This window comes from Heterocephalus glaber, unplaced genomic scaffold (assembly GCF_053883595.1).
Source record: "Heterocephalus glaber isolate CG9 unplaced genomic scaffold, H.glaber_assembly_v1.0 deba00001479, whole genome shotgun sequence".
Classification (NCBI taxonomy): Eukaryota; Metazoa; Chordata; class Mammalia; order Rodentia; family Bathyergidae; genus Heterocephalus; species Heterocephalus glaber.
In genome coordinates, this window is record NW_028258316.1 from 1,231,057 (window position 1) to 1,252,212 (window position 21,156).

The following is a 21,156-nucleotide window of genomic DNA, read 5'->3' on the forward strand; positions in this document are numbered from 1 at the left end:
GCTCGAGCCATGGGCCAGGGGGAGAGGGTCTGCCAGGAAGGAAGCCCGGCCGGTCTCCTGCGGACCCTGCCCACCCTGGGCACCGTGGCTGGCACCAGCGTGGCAGGCGCAGCCATGTTGGGGGCCACTCCGCCGCCAGCATGGCCCCTGGGCCCCAGCAGTGGGGCATGGCCAAACGCCCATCTGCTGCATGGGCTCCGCCCTGCTGCGTCCCACTCCAGAGGGAGGCAGAGCCAGGACTCACTGCAAAGACGCTGCCCAACGCCCCAGCCCCAGACACGGCCGGCCCGGCCCCGCCTCACTCCCCTGTCCCTTCCCAAGGACAAGCGGAGGGCGATGCAGCTCTCCACACCTGAAACCTGCTTTTCTGGGCCACTGCCCTGGGAGTGGACAAGAGTGACAAACACTCCAGAGCCCGGGAGCTCCTGCCCTTGGAGTCCCCACCGACGCCCACAGCCACAGGGAGGCGATGCTTTAAGGCACCCAGTCTTGCGTCTCACAGGTCAAATCCATTTCACAAAGAAATCAGAATCAATCCGTAGAAGGTAATCCAAGTTAATTATTTAACAGAAATTTTTATTTCAATAAATACTTTTTCTTCCAAATAACAATTACAACTTTAGGGATAAAATCATAATCTAGAAGTGACTAGTGTGTTATTCCACTTTTCAGCATTGCCTGAGTGAAGAATATAGCTTGGGCTTGGAGAGTCTGACCAGAGACTGCACTGCAGTCCCAGAGAGAGAGAGCGGGAGAGACACGGACAGGGACATGGGAAGGGAGGGAGGGAGAGAGGCCAAAAGGACACACCAGTGAGTACACCCGTGACCCCGGGGACCAGGAGGCTGAGCGGGACGGTCCCACATTTGAGGCCAGCCTGGGCAACTCAGCAAGACCCTACCTCAAAATAAAAGTATTTCCAAAGGGCTGCAGTGTAGCTCAGTGTAGAGCGCTTGCTTGGCATGCACCAGGCCAAGATTCATCCCCAGGATGTAAAAACATAAGGGGGGACAGGGCCCCGGCCATAAGGGACGCAGCCCAGGCAATGCCCAGCTCAGGCACAGGGCCGGGCAGCGCCTGCTGCGCCTCACTCAGCAAATCCCACCAGAACCCCGCTCGGAGGCTGGGAGGCGCCAGCAGGATCACGGGACTGAGCGCCTGCCGGGACCTGGCTCCAGATGGCCCTCAGTGCAACCATGCCGGCGACACTTGGCACACAGCCCAGCGCCCACCCGTGACGGGTGCAGGGCACCGGCTCACTGGTCACCTCTGGGTGCCCTCCTGTATAACCACGGTAACGTGCAGAAGACGGGAGAAATGAAGCACAGGCGCAGGAAGGGGAGGTGTCAGGCGTGCCCGGACTTTAATGCTTAGCTCTGGAGACCATGCAGCCTCGGGGACGCGTTCACGGCCTAGCGGACGCCGTGCAGGGCACAGACAGCAACAGGCCCACTTCCTCCGCAGGGCGCAAGGCCCGCGGGCGGCCGCTCCCCTCCTGCTTGGTGCGCGACACACCGCCTCTCGGTACCTGACGCCACTAACAGTCACGTGGGCTCAGCTCTATTACTAACGTCTTCCACAGTTCAGATAGATTCAAGTAACACTCCCAAAACGTCATGTGCAAACGAACATACAGGGCTGCAGCACCTTCTGGCAGCTGGCCCACCACGCGGGCACCTCGCCACGCAGCGCGAGCCCTGGCAGTGTGGGGCACCTGCTCCCGAGGAGCACTGGGCACCCGCCGCGGGACCAGCGTGGAAGAACCCACAGGGTAACTGCGAACGACCACGTGACTGCCTTTAACTAGGGGGCCAGACCAAGTCCCCAGCCTCACTGGCCCCGGCCGAGCACGCAGCTGCTCCTAGAGGCGGGGCGGCCCACGGGCGGGCAGCCGGGAAGCACGCGCAGAGCAGACAGCTCCTGTACCGAAACTGTCTTTATTAAAGTGAACAGACTGCCGCAGGCCCCGAGGCACCAGCGGATGGCCGCGCTGGCCAGCACCAGCTGCTAGTGCCACTCAGCGTCCTTGCAGCGCGGCAAAGCATCACCTCCATGTTTGTAAACGTTATTTTAGCAGAAGACAGACTTTGCCCACTTCAGTGCTTTTAGTGAACTGGTGTTTTCAGTAAACTTCTTCTGAGCAGCAAGGAACAAAGATGTTTTTCAGAAATCTTAGAACTGGATATAAACATTGGCAGTAGACACAATCAATAAATATCATACAATTTCGCAAATGAAAAAGATTTTCCGTAGGAACTCCTTTTATGAAGACATTCAAATGCCTGACCCGAGGGGCCTCCACCCGAGCCCCAGGCAACCACATGGCCCCGAGGCTCAGGCAATGTGCAAAGGGAGCGGGGAGGCCGGGTACAGTGCGGGTCAGGTCGGGTCGGATCGAGGTCCTGGAGAACTTCGAGGGGGAGACGCGCAGCTGGGCCCCCCGCTCAGGGCATCCTCGTCTGAGGCCTGGGGACCATGGGGACCACGGCGGCCATGCCTGCCCTCGGCTTCACTTGTTATCAGAGGCTTGGAAAAGGTCTGTGACCCCTCGTGCTTCGTACCCACGTGGAGGAAACAATAACACGACCTGCCATGTCCTCTGGACTCTGCCGCGCCGGGTCACTTACGAGGCTGAGTCTTCTTCGGCACCGCGGGCCGCTTGGGCTGCCACAGGTGGTTGTGGATGGTGAGCGCGTCCACACTGACAGACATGGTCTTGGCAGGGATGAGGTTAAACTGCTTCCGGTCCGAGCTGTACTTATAGAGCTTGTCGATCATCTTCTTGGTGATGCTCTTGGGCCCCGTGCCCGTGAGTTTGTAGATCTCCTCCGTGTCAGGGTAGTAGCAGTACAGCGCCCGGAACTGGCAGCCGGCGTCGCGGAACAGGATGATGTAGTGGTTGGCGTCACACTTCTCCAGCTCCTGGGTTGGGGGAGATGGGAAGCACTGAGTGTCACTGCGACTCCTGGGGTCCCATGCGCACTGCGCCGGGCAGGGGAGCAGCCAGTGAGCACCCGGGTACAGGAGCTCTTTTTGTTGACTACAGCTTCCTATTCCTGAAAATGACGGCTCTGCCTCCCAGGCGGCAAGGGTGCCACTGGGAGTGTGCCGCACAGAAGTCTGGGTGAGCAGGGGAAACGCGCTCAGTGTCTGCCCCACACGTCCCATGAGAAGACGACACCTGTATCGCTGGCCCTCGGAATAGAAAGGATGCGCTCACGAGGCAGGCCGAGGGTGGGGACTCCATGCTGGGAGGGCACGAGTGCCCAGCCACTACTGAGAATCATGACCATCACCATGTGACCCACAAACACTGGGGGGACAACGACACAGAACCATGCAAAACCCTGCCTCACGGTGTCCACAGCAGACTGTCTACAATACGCCAAGAGCAGAAATAACCCACACACAGCTGCGGACGAAGGGGACCCGCAGCCACTGTGCCTGGGACGCTGCCCGGCCGGATGCCCCACAATACTCAGGAAGCTCAGAAACACTGCTCCGTGACAGATGCAGCCCGAAGGCCACACATCCTAGGGCTCCAGCGTGGACACACGGGACAGAGACGGCGCGCCCAGGGGTGGCTCCACTCGGAACATGCTTGCCCTCTGGCTTGTGCCTCAGAAGGGTGGCTCCATGGGGCAAACTGCTCCTCCATGGTCGTGACTGACACAAGGAGCCGTGGCAAACACGCCACCGGGTTCCTTTCGTCCCATGCCTACTTAGCAAAGGAAACGTGACGGGAGCCAGCCATACGCCCTGGCCTTGCATGGGCTGTGCTGTCTACACCCTGCAGGCGGGTGCAGGGGGGCAGGATCCCCACAGCCACATCAGCGCTCCAAGAAGCCATCATCCGTGTCCTGATTCCTCACGACCCGAGGCCCTCAGGCGGCCGGGCAGGGTCAGCGCACGGCCCTGACTGCTGAGGAAGGGGCCTCCTCATCCTTCGTCCAACTCCACCCCGGCCAGCACTCCATGCAGAGGCAGCAGGCAGCACAACAAAGATGACAGCAGCAGCCTGGGGCAGGTGGTGTCAGGACGCCTGCTGCATAGCAGCCCCTCCCTGGCCACCGGCCCAAAGCACGGCTCCCGGAACAGGGGTGGGCGCCCTCCTCCCCGGACACTTTACCACCCTGACCTGGCTCCCAGGACGCAGGCCTGCCCACCGCTGCCCCTCCCCTGGCCCCGTCCCGGTGTGGCGACCCCTTGAGCTCCCACCAGCCTGGCTCCCACTCTTCCTGAGCCCATCCCAACCCGAACCACAGGGCCTCGGCACCTCCCCTGGGACGCAGCCATCCATGCCCCGCCCCGCCGAGGCCCGGGCAGCAGCAGCAGGACACTTGCCTCCAGGACCGAGTGCTTGTGGGGCTCGTTCACCTTCCCCGCCAGGCAGCAGTGGGACACGGCGTTGTGGATGATTGGCTTGTTGGACTTGCTGCTGGGCTCCTTAAAGAGCTTGGGACCTGGGAACGAGGTTTGCAGGTGGACATTTGGAGGCAGGGACACACAGGAGAAAGATGGCGACAATACCTCAGGATCAAGACACAGGCACGTGCTCCGCTCCTCTGAGAGTGGGTGTGAAGGGCCACTGCAAAGCTACTCCCGAAAACTTCCGGTCGAAATTTTGAAAAATAATAAAAGACTACAGTATCTAATTTGACTTATCTACTTTCTAACTTCAGCTTCTTTTCTCTAAAAGGACAGACTAGGAAATGGCTTTTATTTGTTATTTTTGGTGGTGCTGGGGATGAACCAAGCTGTCACCACTGAGCTGCATCTCCAGTCCTCTCTGGACTAACGTTAAGACAGGCTTTGGCTAAGCTGCCCAGGCTGGCCTTGAACTTGTGTAATCCCCAAGTAGCGGGGATTACAGGCCCGGCCCACTGTACCCAACAGAAAAAATAATTGTGAAAAAGCCCAAGGTTCTTTCCCAGTACCACCAATACATAAATAAATGAAATGCCCAAAGCCTCAGGTGCCCCATGCCCGGAGGTGTGGCTCTCGCTGGGCGCCTGCAAGTGCAGGGCTCCGGCTGTGGCTGCAGCTCCACCGCGAGGGGGCGCTCGGTGCCACAGACCCGGCTCTGGGAGCCCTCACCTGTGTACTCCGCCACTGAGGCCAGGGAAGACGCTGCCGATGCCGTCTCCCAGTCTCGGTCAGTGCTCCTGCTTGGGTTGCGGCTCAGGATGGGCAGGGCCTCCAAGGACTCCACTCTGTGGGCACAAGGGGACGAAGGGTGAGTGAGGGTGGCACAGCTAGTCACGTTTCTTCCACCCTGGCTGCCCGGAGTGGGGGCGCGCTCGGCACACTCCTATACAGGCGCATGTGCATTTCCAGCCACGGGTGACAAGGGTTCGCCGTCAGCGCCCTATGCCTGCGGATGCTGCCACAGAGAGGGCTGAGACCAGGCACGAGTGGCCACCGTGGGCCCTGACTGAGAATCGAAGCCTCGTGCCGGGCGGGCAGGTCCAAGTCACCCCTTTAGGGACGGCCCACCCCGAGCGAGCACAGCCGGCCGAGGCCTCCTTACCGCTGAGAGGGTGTCCCCCCCGAGTGGATGCTCTCGGGTTCCGTCGTCGCCGCAGAGGCCAAGGACAGGCTGGAGCCGGAGTGTGTCCCGCTCAGGTTATCAGCTGCAGAGACAAGGGCCGGGATTTCAGCAGCCTGCCCTCGGCCCGCCCACCCGCTGCAGAGCCCTCAGGGATGGGGCAGGTGCAGCCCTACCACTGGTCTGTGGTCTGGGGGACGCTCCTCGCCCCTGGGCCCACCCTATGCTGTGGAAGGGTCCCTAAAGCCTCCTGCGTCCTGTGTGAGAATCTCCACCCAGTGAGGCAGGCAAGTGCGACAACGGAAGCACGAGTGAGACCGGGCCCCGTGGAGATGCTTACGGGTGGAGGAGCACTTGGTGCCCGAGTCGCTGCACGATTCCTCACGGTGCACAGACTTGGGCCTCGGCTTTCTGGGCTTTGACTTAGGTTTGCTGAGCCCCTGCTCCTCGAGGATCTGCTGCTGCTTCCTCCTCAGGTACTCCTGCTTGATGAGCTCTCGCCGTGCCTTCTCCTCCTCCTTGCGGATCCGATCTTCCTCAGCTTTACGTCTGTGAGCAGATCAGGTGCACAGCAGTGCCGAGTCAGTGGGTTTCTCTCAGACCGGCCTCCCGCAGCCCCAGTCAGCGCTGTCCCGGGTTACCCACTTTCTACCAGGGCCAGGGTGGGCTCAAGGGTGGCCCTGGATGGAACCATGAGTGCTCAAACAGCCTCGCCGTGCGCCACGGCCATGAACACTCACTTCCTGTGCTGCACCCCAGCAGCCCCAGGAGTAACGAGGGCAGGGACAAAGCACAGACAGCGCGCAGGGCCACTGAGAAAGCTGAAGCCCACCCCAGGGGAGGGAGGCTGCCGGGGGACAAGGCTACCGGGCCTCGTCACGCTTGAGCTCCACTTCCGCCTCCAGCTGCTGCTTCCGCACGCGCGCCTCCTCAGCCTTGCGCTGCTGCTTCAGCAGGAAGGCTGCCCGCTTCTTGGCAAGCTCATCTTCTGCTTTCTGTTCATCCTAGAAACAACACAGACATCACCTTGTAGATAGTGGTGGTGACAGTACAGGAAATGTCCTTGAACTCTCTAACCAGACTTTGGTATACACTTAGGAAATTCTAACGCCTGGTTTAAAACTTTACTCTGTGAGCTGAGTGAATATATCTTCATATGCTATGGAAGAAACAGAAAAGAAACCAACCACTTAAAGGCATGTGGCCAGACAACCTGCAAATGCAGCCTGCATTAAAACACGCATTCCAAACCACACGCCTACCCGCAGCGAGCACGGTGACCTTCCACAGGCGCGAACTCAAGGCCGCGCCAGCGCCAGCTAAGTCAGCAGGCCACCTGTAAGCCTCTGCACACAGGCTCTCCACACCGGCGGGGGGCAGCCTGGCCTCAGTGTCTCGGTAGAGCCTTCAGGCTCTGATGGTTTTCACATTTCTAAATGGCTGAAGACTCATCAAAAGGAAAAGCTTTGCCACATGGGAACATGCATACAATCAGACCCAGGCCCACGGGCAGGGTCCTGGGCCACCCTCACTAGCACTGGACGAGCGGCAATGGCCCTGGCACTGGGAGGCCTGCAACAGGCCCACTTCCGCCCTGGCTCTTCAGAGTCTGCACTGCACCGAAGTTCCCTTGAGGCCTAGCAGTCACGGGGAGGTGATGCCACCTTGGAGCCCTGTTCTTGACCCGCCCACGTACCTTGAAGAAGAAGCCGACCCCGGGCTTCTGGTCACCGTCGCTGACAAGCTCCGGAGCACTGTCCTGGCCTGCCAGCTCACCGTCCTCGTCAGGGGCCTTCAGGTGGGCCAGGTCCACCTCGATGAGGCTGGCCTTGCTCCTCAGTGGCTCTTCCCCGGGAACAATCTCTTTCATGGGGAGGAGCTCTCTGCTGGCAGAGCTCAGCCCTGCCTCTTTCATGCTGGCACCTAGAACTTCTCTGAGGCCTATATGCTCCGCAATGATGTTGGGATCTTTGGGCGAGGGCAGAACACATGTCCGCTGGTTGCTCTCATCATGGAGCCGGTAACTGTCAAACAGCCCCTTCTCAGGGTGGCCACCGGGGTCGGCGGCACCGTCCATGCCAGGGTCAGAGGGCAAGTGAGGGGGGTGTCCTGGGGGGAAAGGCCGCAGGTGCGGGAGGCTCTCCACGCTGGGTGTCGGGGTTTTGCTCCTGGAGGAGCCCAGTTGCCTGTCTTTGGGAACCTTGAGCTCCGCTGGTCTTCCGGAGCGGGAGTTCCGGCCCTGGCCCAGCCGGGGCAGTTTGCGGTGACCAGCCATCCCGGGTGGCGAGAGCGGCTCCACAAAGTGGATAGCAGCCTTCACTTTTTGGTCCTGGGAGTTGCTCTTAGAGCTTGGCGTTGGGACAGTCGGGGACTTCATGAGCAGCTGCTCCTGCTGCTGTGAGATCTTCAGTATGGCCTGCTGCAGCGTGCTGATGGTCTCGTTCAGCTTCTCAATGGACAGCTCACACTCAGTCACATCCACCCCCTCGCCCACCCCATCCTCCAGGAGGCCGGCAGAGATCATCTTGCTCTTATCCACGTCGTGTAGGATGGCCACATCTCGGGGTCTGTGAGGCGGGGCGAGAGCCAGGCTCTCTCCGTCCGCGTCCGCGTCCGTGTCCCGAGACTCGCTGAGGTGCTCCGTTCTGGGAGGGCTGCCGTCCAGGTGCTCCCCGTTGTGCTGAGAGTACTCCTTCACAAAGTGTTCGGGCCGCAGTGGCTGCGGGGCACCGTCCACCCTGCCCTTCTTCACCACATGCAGGAAGGCAGCCTTGCCCAGCTTCAGGCGCTGCCGTGCCGACAGCGCTTCCATCTTCTGTTTCTGGGCCTCAATGGCCCTGCGCTTCTCCTCCAGCTGCATGTGCAGCTGCACCAGCTCGGAGGCCAGGAGGCTGGCGGGGTCCTTGCCGTGCCTGCCCGGGCTCTGCTCCCTCTTCTGCCTCCACGTGGTCAGGGGCACAGGGCAGCTCTCGGAAGCATCTGGGGTGGTCTTCTGGGAGCTGCTGGTGCTTGACTTGGTCTCATAGCTGTTGAGCCGCTGGAGCTTCCGCTCTGCAAAGCTGGTCATCTTCACGCTGCCGCTCGCCAGGGACACACTGCTGAGCTGGGAGGCGGTGCTCAGGCATGGGCTCGAGCGGCCGCTGGCGCCGTCCTTGTCCTCGTGCTCCCGCACCTTCATGTCCTCTTGCAGCTTGGCCGATTCCTCCTCGCCAGCGTAGGTGGTGATGACTACAGGGTGATCCCCGCCAATGAAGTCCTGCTCCGTGTCCTCTATGTCAACCACGTCAGACTCGGAGTCCTGCCTCAGGAGCGTCCAGGGCTCTGAGTCTTGCGAGCTGGGACTCTTGGAGCTGATGCACAATCTGCCCTCCGTGTCCTCGTCAGCTCTGCCCACGTGAAGGAAGAAGCCATCAGCAGCCTGGCCCTGGGGTGAGGGCTGGAACCCGCTGACGGCCAGAGGTCCCCCACGCACTTCTCCCACGGCGTCCGCCCAGAGCAGACTCGCCTCGGCAGGGTCGACACCCGCCAAGAACTCCAAACATGGGATGGGGGTGAAAGTCCTGTTCAAGTCCCGCCCACCATGACCATGGCTGCCGGTCGCTTTCTTCCGTGCCAGCAGCTGGGGACCCTTGCTGGCCCGCCTGGCTGTGGAGCTCCTTGGCCGCCCTTCCCCGCACTCGTCCTCCTTGGTAATAATCTGCTTCTCCTTCGCTGGCCTCAGCACTGCTGGCATCAGTGGCTCCAGGAAGAAACTGTCGGGCTTACTCTCCATGAGGTCCAGCTGCCTCTGGGGAGACCTGGCACTGGCCAGCAGGCTTGGCGCACGGGGTGAGGCCCTGGCAACCTCCAAGTCCCCACGGTGGGCAGTCGCGTCTGTCCTGATGATGGCCACGAGCTCTTCCTCCTCATCCTCAATGCTGACGTTGCTCAGGAGGCTTTTCCCGTTGGCCTTCCCAGCCGCAGGGTGTGGCTGGTTCTGGGGCGTGAGGTGGACAATGTTGGAAGCCAGGCTGTCTTTGCTGATGGAGCGAGCCAAGCTGATGCTGTCACCGGAGCCAGGGTCCACCTCGCAACTTGTGGCATGATGGACTGCGAAAGGCGTTGGCTGGGACACGGGCCTGAAATTCAAGCAGAAACCATGCATATGGAACCGTGCGCAAGAGACTGCTCGGCACCGCCCACCTGACGGGGTTCTGGTCATGGGAGTCCAGTGAAAACCTCAACGGAAACATCACCGGAAAAGGACTGACCTGGCTTTTTTTTCCGGCCATGCTACAGCTGCGCCTCGCGGCTGACCGTCAACACGCGTTAAAGAATTAGACCGATGCCGCTGATCTGCAGAGTGAAGGAAATAACACTCAGTGTTCTAAGTAACCAATTCTGTACCACTGGAAATGCTTTCAGCACAACAAATGATCTCAACTCAGTACACCGAAACCACTCAAGGAGAGCAGGTGAGCTAAGCAACCCTACCTACAGGCTTCATCAATTAACGTGGGACCTCACAGTAACCAGCCCAATGCGGAAGTGAGCCAGAATTCAAAGTGAACTGCAGTACAGAAGTTCTTGCCTTGGTCCCCGTAGCAATTCCGGGTCTGTGCAGGACTTATTAGACTTGGATGGGATTTTCACAGAACACTGTGAAGGTACTGTCAGGGTACCTCAGCACAAATGAGGACTCACCACTCATTCGTCACTAGTCCCTATATCAGAATGCGATCGCTCACTGTTCAGAGGTCTTGTTTCACTAAGCTGGGTAAGAAGACAGGAGGGAGGGAAGCAGGGGAGGGACGTGCACTCTGCATGCTCACCGGGCGTCTCCTCCGCCTGCGCTGCTTTCTGCTGTTTCTGCCTCAGCGGCAACAACGGATGGGATGAGCTAAATGCGGAAGTTCCTTTCCCACTAAATGGAAAAAGAATTTGAGAGAAAAATCACCACTTATAAAACTTTAACTTCAAAAGTAAATGCATTTGAAACAACAAAGATCATCATGAATTCATTTTAAGCTGGAGCAGCTGGATAGGTTTTCTGGGAAATACAGCTATAAAAACGAACCAAAAGGCTACCAAGAGCTTCCGACTTGAGATGACACCCGAACTGGGAACACGGGACATGCTGACTTCTGGTCCGTGGACAGCAAGCCAGTTTCCAATTTCAACAGCAAAACCCAACCACAAGGTTACATTTGAGATAAGCCAGAGTGGAAATAAGAAAAGTGACTTGAGTGTGATTTTCAAAACCACACATTACTGGCTCAATGGAAAGCCAGGGAACTTTAGAGGTAAAGTAGACGGCACCAAACTAACACGGAAATGTGGACGAGTGCGGTCCCCCGGGAGGCAGAGGCAGTGTGGCCCGTCTACTCGGTGATCACGCCTGGACACATGCAGAGCCACAGGAGTGAAGATGCACACTCCTGACAGACGCCACGGGGCTTAGAATCAGAAATGAGGCCCGTGCCGCAGCCACTCTGGCTGCCTCACTTGGGGGAACTTGGCAAGGAACACGTCACAAAGGTGTGGGCAGGGTGGAGGGGCCATGGGACACCGGCACGCTGGGCCGCAGCTGCCAGGCTTGGGCCTAAAGAGGCCAGTGCAGGGCGAGGGCGTCCAGGGTCAGAAGGGAGGGACCACAGAGAGGAGAGGGCGAGAGGATACACAGGTCCAGAGCTGTGTGCCGAAGGGCAGGGGGTGCAGGAAGCCCGGCCCAGCGGCAGGGCCCTCAAATCCCACACGCAGCGGGCACTGAGACACCGTGCAGTTGTCTGCCTGTGCAGGAGCAGGGAATTGGCAGACGGCAGCTTCTCACAGCACACTGCCAGGTGGAAAGCAGGGCGGCAGGCAGCGTGCATGTGTGGCACAGCACTGAGGGGCAGACCGGGAGAAGGGATGCCCACAGGGGGCATGGCTGTGCACTCTGCCTTTAGGCTTCTGTCTCCTCTCGGGCCCCGCCTGTGGCCTGATGACCCATCCTTCCCCCTTGCTCAAGCCTCCAAAGACACAGTCACCCCAGGATGCCGAGAGAGGTCCTTACACCAGCTGGCTCACGAACCATTCTGTCCATGCGCTGCTTAAGACCACATTTTTACGGCTTTAAACTTAACTCCCAATCCACTCAACCTCCACACTTTAAAAGGCTTTTCTACATACTAAGTGCCCTTAGCTGGACACCTGGCTCAGCGACCGCACTCATTCCCAACACTGCCTGCGCGTGAGGGGCTGGGCTGCTCCGCTGGGACACCCAGGCCTCCCGCCACAGACCACGGGCTCCTACCGACTCCAGGGAGGCTGCCGCAGCCCCTCTGCACGCCTCACCAATCCACCCTGATGCGCCTGGCCGGGCCAGGCCTTGCTGATGAACACCAGTGTCCAGAAAAGCACTGCAAGCAGCTTTGCTTCTTGCAAGAACCACAGGAACTGTCACTGGAGGCGAGGACACAGACTGACGCGGATCACGCACGGACAGTTTACACCACCCAAAATTAAGAGTTTTTTCATTCTTTACATTCTACTAGGCTGTATTTCAAAGCAATTTTAAACTATTATTTCAGTTTTTCTACTCTCTACATCATTTTTTTTTTTTTGGTACTGGGGATCAAACTCAGGTCCTTGCACTTTCCCTACATCATTTTTAAACCATGCGCTTTACGAATAAAGAAATACATTTTCCATAAACAATGCTGGGATTGGGTGCAAGTCCTCCAAGGAGTTTTGCGACAGGGGAAGAGGAGGCCGGCGTCGGTCCTGGCCCTGGGGTCACTTGCGGAATCTGTGCGTCACCTACTGGACACAGGCGCTTCAGCTAAAACCTTAAGCTACCATGACAAGGAAAACGAGACCGTGCATGAACTCTCCAGGCTGAGAGACAGACTCACAGACACTCAGCTTCCTCGGGGAGGAGGTGGTACCTGCGCCCGCCCTCGGCCGGCAGCGAGGCAGGCGGCAGGTCAGCTGGGCTCAGAGCAGCAGGGCTGCCCAGGAAGCTGCGTTTGGTGGCGTTGGAGATCTGCACAGGAGGCCGGCTGCTCTTCTGCGGTAACACTGCTTTGGCTGCAAAAGTGGGCATTTTACAGAAGTGTTCAGATTAGGGTTGCAACACTGGCATGGAACACGCCTGCTTTCTCCTTTGTGACAGGGTCTCGCTGTGCAGTTCAGGCTGGCTTTGAACTCACAGGGACCCTCCTGCCTCCATCTCCTGAGTGCTAAGATTACAGGTGAGCATCACCACGCCTGGCTAAGCCTGCATCTTTTATAAGCACAAAAACAACTCAACTTTTTTCTGAAGCCAAACTTCTCCAGAAAATTGGTGTCAAATTTAACAAATGTACCATATAATGTCAGATACGACTTTTTTTTTTTTTCAGTTTTTTGAGACAAGGTCTTGCTATGGAGCCCAGGCTGTCCTTGAACTCATGGCAATCCTCCTGAATGCTGGGATTTCAGGCATGTGCCATGATGCCTGGCAAATGTTATAAACTTTATACCAAAATCCCAAAACACAACACAGACTAGAACAAGAACAGTGGGCGGAAAAGGTCAGCTCCACCCACAGGCCCCAGCATCACACAGCCCTTCCTTGGGCCACGGCAACTGCTCCAGACTCTCAGGGAACCCTCCGTGGGGCAGCCACTCACCATCTTTCAGCTCCTGAACATCCCGGGGCTGGACGAAATCAGGTTTGACATTCTCAAACCACCAGAAGAGCTCGGCAATAAAAACCATGACATTTGGCTGAAAGAAAAACAGAAAGCAAGACAAGGACGTAAGCACGCGCTCACGCGCAGGCTGAGCGCACGCATGGGGCCAGCCTCACCTTGAGCACCAAGGGCGCGTACAGCATGTCCTCCAGGGTGAGGTAGAAGCACTTGTTCAGGTGCTCGCTGGCGAACTCTCTCAGAAGCCGGATGTTGTACAGGCTGTCGGCCATGGACGGCACCTCCTTCAGGCATATATCTGACAGACACGGAGGACTGGACTTAGCACCAGACGCTGCTTCGGAAGCAAGCATGCAGGTACACAGCCCCGATCTGGGGCCACGTCGTGTGGGGAACATTGGTACCCAGAGTTTCACAAGTGCCATCAAATGCAGAAGGAATATGCTCAAGGAAAAAGTAGAGACACCTTCGGGTGTGGATTTAGTGGTTTAACACTGAAACACCCCAACAAACCACTAATGTGAGACCGAGCTTCTAAAATGAAGAGGAAGTGACTGGTTCACCCAGACCCTGCTGCTTATGGCTGAAGAGCAACTTCCAGTCAGCAGCCAGACCCTCGCACAGGGCCTGCCAGTGTCTGCCGAGAGGGGTCCAGGAAACTGTCACGAAGAGCGCCAGTACCAGATCGAGCGCCTCTTCCATGAAGATGTGGGGCACCTGCTGTCCCCTCTGGGGCACCGGGCTCCCACTGGGGAGAGATGCACAGGCCCACTGACCGGGCCTGTTCAGGAAAACAAACATTGTCAGGTTCAGAAGTGCGAGCCAGGTAGATCTTCTTGTCAATCAGGCCCAGGTCTTTAGTCCAAGGGTAGTGTTTCTGCCTCACACCAGTGGGTGCTGCCAGTCACACAATGGCCACCTGTCAGCAGGCCCGATTAGCTGGTCCTCCCTGTCTGTCCCTAGGGGCTGCATGACCCCCAACACGTCGGTCCCTGCACAGCCCCCCTTCTCTGGGCTATGCGTGCAGCCCCACTCCACATGACCCTCCTGGGCCACAGCCTCACAGCCTCACAGCCTCCGCCAAGGTAAAGTCGACAAGAGTCGGCAGTCACAGAGCAAGCACCCACATTCCTACTCTTCAGCTAACCTGGCTACAGCCGAGACAGTCTAAGCAACAAGTCGTGGAAGAGCTGGATTACAATGCCCTGAAGAGAACCAGGCTGCAGAGGCCACAGCGCTCCAGGCCACAGAACAGGAGAAGAGCACGCTCTCCACAGCAGAGCGCTGACGAGCAGCAGGCGCAGAGAGGTGGGTGACGAGTCTGAGGAGAGGGGTGAGGGAGCCCAAAGCCTCGCCCAATGCATTAGCCGATGCTCAAGCCAACGTCCCCGTCCAGCGTGCAGCCCGGCACAGGCCACCCGACCGATGCCCCAGGCACACTCCGCCACCGCCGGCAGCTGCCAGCGCCAGGAGCGGCACCTGGAGAGGGAGAGGAGCACTGTGTGGAGGCCACCCCGGGCGGGCGAGGGCGGGCCAGGCCGTGTATCAGGAGGGGCCGCCCCAGGGCCCCACCACCCCTTCAACCAAGAGCGCAGGCAGCGTGGCAAAGCGATGTGGCCCTTGGGCTCTCATCACCCACGGGAGCTTTTGCACTACCTTGTCCATTTCTGTGAAAACAACCTGCACTGACAATAAATGTACAGAATAATCTGAAAAGCTGTGATTTTTAGGATACTGACTCAGCATCTGAGAATGTTAAGCCTTGGCCCAAGCACTACAGAAAAATTTGCTTTTACCTTACAATTTTTGTTTTGTTTGGTTTGGTTTGGTACTGGGGATCAAACTCGGGACCTTGCGCTTGGGGAGGCAGGCGTGGTGGCACTGAGCCACATCCCCGGCCCAAGCTTACAATTTGAAGCCTGTTTTCCACCTCGTTTTCCCTCCCGCCTTGCTTCTCCCCACTCCCGACTTCTTCACGGTCACCCCATGCTGCGTGCAGGACACAATGTCCTGGGGAGGGCCCCTGGGACCCAGCCTGCCTCTCCCTGCTTCCCAGGCACAAGGTGTGGCAGGGTGACAAACATGACCAGACTGGCCTGAGTCACTCGCAGCCCAAGAACTGCACCTACTGGGATGATGGCGTAGGGCGTGCTGCACGCCTCAGTTCTTGTCTCCCAACACTGTGAGTGGGACTTCCAGCCTGCAGTAATGGGGAGCCCACCACCGCTGGCTTCCAACAATCCCCCTACAGGAGCGGGAGGCCGCCCATCCGTGCTGCTCCCGGACAGCCCGGGTCACCCAGAGACTGCCAGGCCCTGAACCAGGCATGGCGCCCCAGCCCAGCGCCTCTACTCCTGAGCCCATCTACTATGTTGCTGGCGGGTCTCTGAGTTCCTGGCTCTCCTGGGCCCGATGGCAACGGTCCCTGGCGGCTATCATTCCAATGCAGCTGGCACACAAACATTCTCAGTGGTCTTGCTATCCACTAGACCTGCAGTTTATCTTCCTATTCACAATATTCCTTACTTTAGCCCTTCTTTGGATCTTTCCAGAAAACTTTCTATTTCATTAATCCTTTAAGAGAATAAGCTTTAGTTTTACATATTCTTTAAAACTTTTACTAATGTATTATTTTGCAAAAGGAATTTATCAAAAACTTTTAAGATTTTTATATTGACAAAAATCATAACATCCTTAAAATGCCACCAGGATTTTTATTAAAAAGCTTAAAAAGAGGCCAATGTCTACCCACGCCCTCCACATCCCCTTGCTGAACGCTCTGCCGTGCGCCCGCCAGGCTGCACTGTGTCAGCTGCACTGATGAGTGGCAGGCGGTGGCCATGGCCCAGCGGCGTCCTGCGTTCACCCAGCACTCATGTGGCTGGGCCCAGAGGAAGCTCCTGGGACCATGTCCTCGCCCGAGCCAGGTCTCTGCCTGCAGACCTGGGATTTGCCTGCAGGCCACGCAGCCAGGCCTGCCCGCCCCTCCTGGTCCAGGAGCCTGAGGACTTCGGTGTGGACATGAGCCTCTCCCCCTCCCCTGGATGGGAGTGTGTCCTGCCGAGGTCTCCCTGGGCACTGGGTGCCACCTGGCTGTCCTGCTGTCGTCATGCTCCTGTCCTCCCACACTCACCAGGGCCTCCTCTTCCCCCTTCAGCAGCCACAATGGCCACCTGCTGGGTCCTTAGGAGGTGGCCACCTGCATCCCTGGGGCATCCTTCTGTACCTCTCCTTGGCTGATGCCTCATGCTGTTTTCTCTGCTCTTCCTCCCTACACTCATCTCTGCTTTGTCGACCTTTTCCTCCTTGCCCTGGTTCCTAGGAGGTTTCTTCCACTCTGCTTAAAGAAGTTCACCGGTGAACTCTGCCACTGCAGTCACTGAGTGCCCCCTTGCCCGGAGCACCTCGGAGTCTGACTCTGGGTGTCCCGGGGTCCACACCTGGGTATCGCCGCTCACCGATGCTGCTTCTCCTGCACTGCTTCTGTGACCTGGTGCTCATTCGGGTTGGGGTCGCCAGCCACGCCCAGGTCAGGAGGAGGCCTCAGGACAGAGGCGACAGGGCAAGCCCCAGTGGTTGTGGGCCTCCTGCCTGAGGCCAGTTGGTGCACAGGAGAATGCTCCCTCTGCACCGGTGCGAACCGCCCCTTCTTGGGGCAGGTGGACTGCACAGAGAGCTACACCAAGGCCCTCTTCAGTGTGCGCTCACTCCTGCACGTCCCCAGGCCCGGGGTGTGAGCCTGTAGCCTGCCTGGCGCACTTTCCCCCAAGAGGCGGCCCCCAGCTCCTCTCGCATGCTCTTCAGCCCTACTCGGCACCCCCCACATGGACTCCTGGCTCCTCTGCCTGGGCCCTCTCCCCTCCCCCCGTACCTGCTGGTCAGCAGGCTGCTCTGAGGCTGGACACTTCCGAGTCTCACCCCAGGAGCGGGCAACTCGGCTCCTCACTTCTGACACACGCACAGGCAGGCGATGCTGTCAGTGTCCCTTCCTGTGGGACTGGACCGCTTCTCTGTCCCCTGCGCGTGCACCGCAGTGGCGCTGGTCTAGCACATGGGCCCCATGATGCAGCTCCCTGCACGCCTCGCAGGCTGCGTCCTGCACCTCTGACAACCATCGGTCACTGTCAGCCTGTCCCAGACATGAGTTTAGATGATGGAGATTTGTAGGAGAATGAGGAGGACGGAACTGCCTGCCCCACAGTTTGCAGCAGCAGTTCCACAGCGACCTCAGCACTAAGGACGCACTTACAGTGCTCCCTCTGGTCCACGGCATTAAGGGTTTCCAGGAGGAGCGGGACCAAAGCCACACGGGTTCCTGACTTCTAGCGCTCTGCACTGGGAGCTGTGCCCAGGCTTCGGAATCTGGCAGTTTCTTCTGTGACCATCCACTTCTGCTGGTCCTGTGTGAACGCACCCATGTGAACCCCGAATCTTGGAAAGGATGTGTCCACAACAGCAGGCACATCAGGCACAGCCTGCTCACTGTGCCTCACTAAGTCTAAACTGATCCACCGTTTCCCCGAAGACAGTGGTGCCACTCCGGCAGCCCAACTCGGAGTCCGTCATTTCCACACGTCCACGTTGCCGCTCTGCCCCAGCTGCAGTGACTCCTCATGGCTGTGCTGTCCTGTGAGCGACAACTGGATCCCGAGTATGCCCTTTGGCCTCAGGGCCCCCAAGGAAGGCTCACAGGCGGCAGATGTGATGGGGGAGGACGGAATCTGTGCCTCGGGAGGCAGACCTGAGAGAGCACTGCCCAAGGCAGGAGGCGAAAGGATGAGGGAGGAGAGGCGCTGCTGCAGCTGCAAACCTGGGGACATCACCATCCAACGTCTTCCTGCTGGCCTCCGTCCGCCCCTTCCTGACCTGCATCCCTTTAAGACTCGTTCTCTTCTGCGTGGTCTGGGTGTGGGCCTCGGGCTCCATCAGAGCACCTGCAGGACCGTGAGCATCCCAATCCCAGAGCACTTTTGACACAGACCTTTCCTCTAGGAGCCTCTCAGCCCCCTTCTCACTTCATGCTGACCCCAGAGAGGCGGGCATCTGAGAAGCCCCCAAACTTTTCCAGCTCTTCCTCTGTAAGGCCCAGCCCCAGGCCTGACAGAGCTGCAAACTCCAGCCCCCGGGCCCCCGGGCACGCACATCCTCTCCCATGAGCTCTCCTCTAGGCCTCTCCTGGCAGCTGCGGCTCCCCTGCCTTTCCAGTGCAGCTCTGTGGGTGCAGTGGTACACTCCTGCAGTCCCAGCTACTTGGGAGGCTGAAGCATGAGGATCGTTTGCAGTCCAGGAGTGTGGGGCCAGCCTGGACAACACAGTGAGGCCACATCTCAAAACAAAAGAGTGCGGCTCTGTGTCTGAGACTATGCTGTGTGTAAAACGTGTATCCTATTCAGCACTTTGTCCCTGGGGGCTGAGTCTGAGATGCCCGTCCAAGCCACACACCCACTCCAGATGGAAGGGTGCTTAGCAGCAGCTGGGCAGACTCTGTCCCAGGCTCCACCCTGCTGCAGGCCACACTGCCACCAAGGGCACAGGTGTGCAGGAGTGCTCCGCGGCACACTGAAGTACTGGCTCTCAATCCCCCACGGAGTTCCAAACCCTTTAAACCAGAGGAAGGATGCACGAGAGCCCACCCACACTGAGGCACAGGGAGCCTCACAGTGGATGCCTCGACACTGCCTAGATATGCTCGGTGGGCTGGGGCTCGAGGGGACAAGATCAGGGGCCCCAGGTGTGCACAACCCCGTGGCGCTGCCCGTGCATGGCAGAAGGCGTCTCCACTCACCATCCAGTCTCATCTGCTCGGGGCAGTAATAGTGCACCACCGCCAGGAGAGCAGCCCCATCGCTGCCGCCTCGCATCAAGTCCTCCAACAACGGGAAGTAGGGCGACTGCCTGGCGGAAAGGTGCTCTCGGCGATAGCGGACCTGCAGTTGATGAAAGGAAAACGGTCTCTGCGTGTGTGCCCGCACCCCCACACGTGCTACAGCCACGCTGCGGGAGCACAACACAGGCAGCGCCCGAGGCCCGCGGAGAAAACCTGCGACTGCCTGGCATGCTCGCACTGCCTGGGTGGCACTCTCTGCCCACAACCCGCATCAAGATCCAGGCGCCTGGGCTGTGCCCCTACACCGGGTGGCAGCCATGCTCTGCCAGCACCACCAGGGCCAGCCGGACACAGCTGACACTGGGGCAGATGCACGGGAAGGAGGCAGGACACACGTCTGTGCTACCAGAGCCAACGCACTACAAACAGGCGAGAAACAAGTTAAACGTGAACATCCTGACGCTGCAGCTACTGTCCCAGCACCACCAGGGCAGCCTTGGCCATTAAGGAAAACACAAAACAGCACTGGTGCACAGTCTGAGAAATTTCAGAGCAAGGTGAGGCCAATTTCTCACAACACAGACATCAGCCGTCTCAGAACTTTGGGATGCGCCAGGAAGCCCCTCCTGCGGGTGCTCAGGATGCACTCGCCTGATTGAGGCTTTGGTGTCTCCGCCTACAGAGGAAGCCTTGGGCCCTCAGCTCTGCTCCTGTGGCTGATTGAGCGTGCAGGAGCTGGGCCAGCTCGGGGCAGTCCCGGGCCTCAGCCCCTCCTGCTTCGTATCAGCAGTGTTAACACATGGCTCTCCTGCTGGCTACAGCTCCTGCAGAGGGAGATGTGCGACACGGGCCACCCCGTGGTGTAAGAACGCTGGGTTTCCAGTTCTGCAGAGCTGATTTCAAGGGCGGTCTCTCCGCAGCCCAGAACCTCCAGCTGACATCCAGAAGCAACAAAGTATAAAATAATCACATTTAGCATAAGACACTTCTAACACTGTCTTTATCAATTAAGCAGCAAGGCTTGTTTCATGTGAGTATGTTGACAAAACTCGATTTAACTTGTTTCTCAGAGCCCAGGGCACACGCTAGCACAGGCAGCCCGCCTCCTACTGTGCCACACGTGCAAGGCGCAGGGGCTCCAGCATGCAGCACCACGGCATGCGCCATGCCAGGCTTCCACAGGCAGCAGACACGCGGGCCAGCAGAGTCATGCATGAAGCAAATGGTTTCTTGATTAAAGATGGATGGTGAGGGTCAATCAGGCAGGACACTGAGCTACGGGGCCGGGAAGCTCGCGCACACTGGAACCCTGACCCTCTGGCTGTGGGGTGTTAGGGTGAAACCTCTACCCTGTCAACCTTCATCAGATTCATCCTCACTGGCTATTTACTGAGCACTGTGGCAGGGCAGTCACATGTTCTCTGATAAGGGGACACTGATCTTGGTCACATTCTGCTGCCGTCATTGAATCATACTCCTTGTAGGACAGCTGCATTTGTGAGCCTTGCCTCAATCACATCTGGACTCGAGAGGCCAGAGAGCTGTGGATCCCCATGAGGCAGCTCTCCTGCTAACGCATGCGGAGGAGCAAGGTGGCAGGAAGACAGGCCTGGAGCAGAGGGGCCCTGTGCAGTCCACAGCTGACCCGAGGAGGGTACAGAGGGTGATGCAGGCCAAGTCATGAAGCCACCAAACACAGGCATCAGAGGGACACATACAAAACCATCTGCACAAGGACTCGTGTCCAAAAGTCCATGCAGAAAGGCACCACTGGGCACCAAGCATTTCCTGTAGGGGCAGAGTGACAAACCAGCTCTGTGCAGAATGGGCCACCAGGTGGGGCACAGGTAGAACTGTCTAACCAGATCACTGTCTTCAAGCTAAGTCCAGAAACCCTGTGCCTGTGCTGGCCTGCTGACCATGCTGAGCCCTTGCCTGGGAGCCAGCACATGCCAGGGAGGAGAGACACAGGAGGAGGCCATGGGGTCTGGGACACAAGTGAGAGTCCTCTCCGCAGTCCACCTACATCCTCCCCAAGGAACCACCTTCCTGACTGGACTCCAGCCTCAGGATGCCAGGGGACAGTATGGTAAACACCACTGCTGGGCAGGTGACATCGGAAAGGA

At 58.6% G+C, this 21,156-nt stretch overlaps 1 protein-coding gene across 3 annotated transcripts in view; it reads right to left on the reverse strand.

The window, feature by feature from the left end:
• Window positions 1–555: 555 nt before the first annotated feature.
• The window catches only part of Camsap1 (calmodulin regulated spectrin associated protein 1), a 48,809-nt gene continuing 28,208 nt past the window's right edge, over window positions 556–21,156 (reverse strand). For 2 of the 3 annotated variants that reach the window (XM_004848876.4, XM_013073832.3), the window contains 13 exons: window positions 18,989–19,130; window positions 13,362–13,501; window positions 13,183–13,279; window positions 12,424–12,598; window positions 10,360–10,451; window positions 9,799–9,883; window positions 7,245–9,666; window positions 6,416–6,552; window positions 5,889–6,097; window positions 5,531–5,633; window positions 5,098–5,213; window positions 4,345–4,463; window positions 556–2,922 (listed from right to left, as the gene is read on the reverse strand). In XM_004848876.4, the coding sequence (XP_004848933.2) occupies window positions 2,620–2,922; window positions 4,345–4,463; window positions 5,098–5,213; window positions 5,531–5,633; window positions 5,889–6,097; window positions 6,416–6,552; window positions 7,245–9,666; window positions 9,799–9,883; window positions 10,360–10,451; window positions 12,424–12,598; window positions 13,183–13,279; window positions 13,362–13,501; window positions 18,989–19,130 (4,140 nt within the window). In that variant the 3' untranslated portion in view covers window positions 556–2,619. The remainder of the gene's footprint in view (window positions 2,923–4,344; window positions 4,464–5,097; window positions 5,214–5,530; window positions 5,634–5,888; window positions 6,098–6,415; window positions 6,553–7,244; window positions 9,667–9,798; window positions 9,884–10,359; window positions 10,452–12,423; window positions 12,599–13,182; window positions 13,280–13,361; window positions 13,502–18,988; window positions 19,131–21,156) is intronic. The other variant, XM_004848877.4, reaches the window with a different exon arrangement.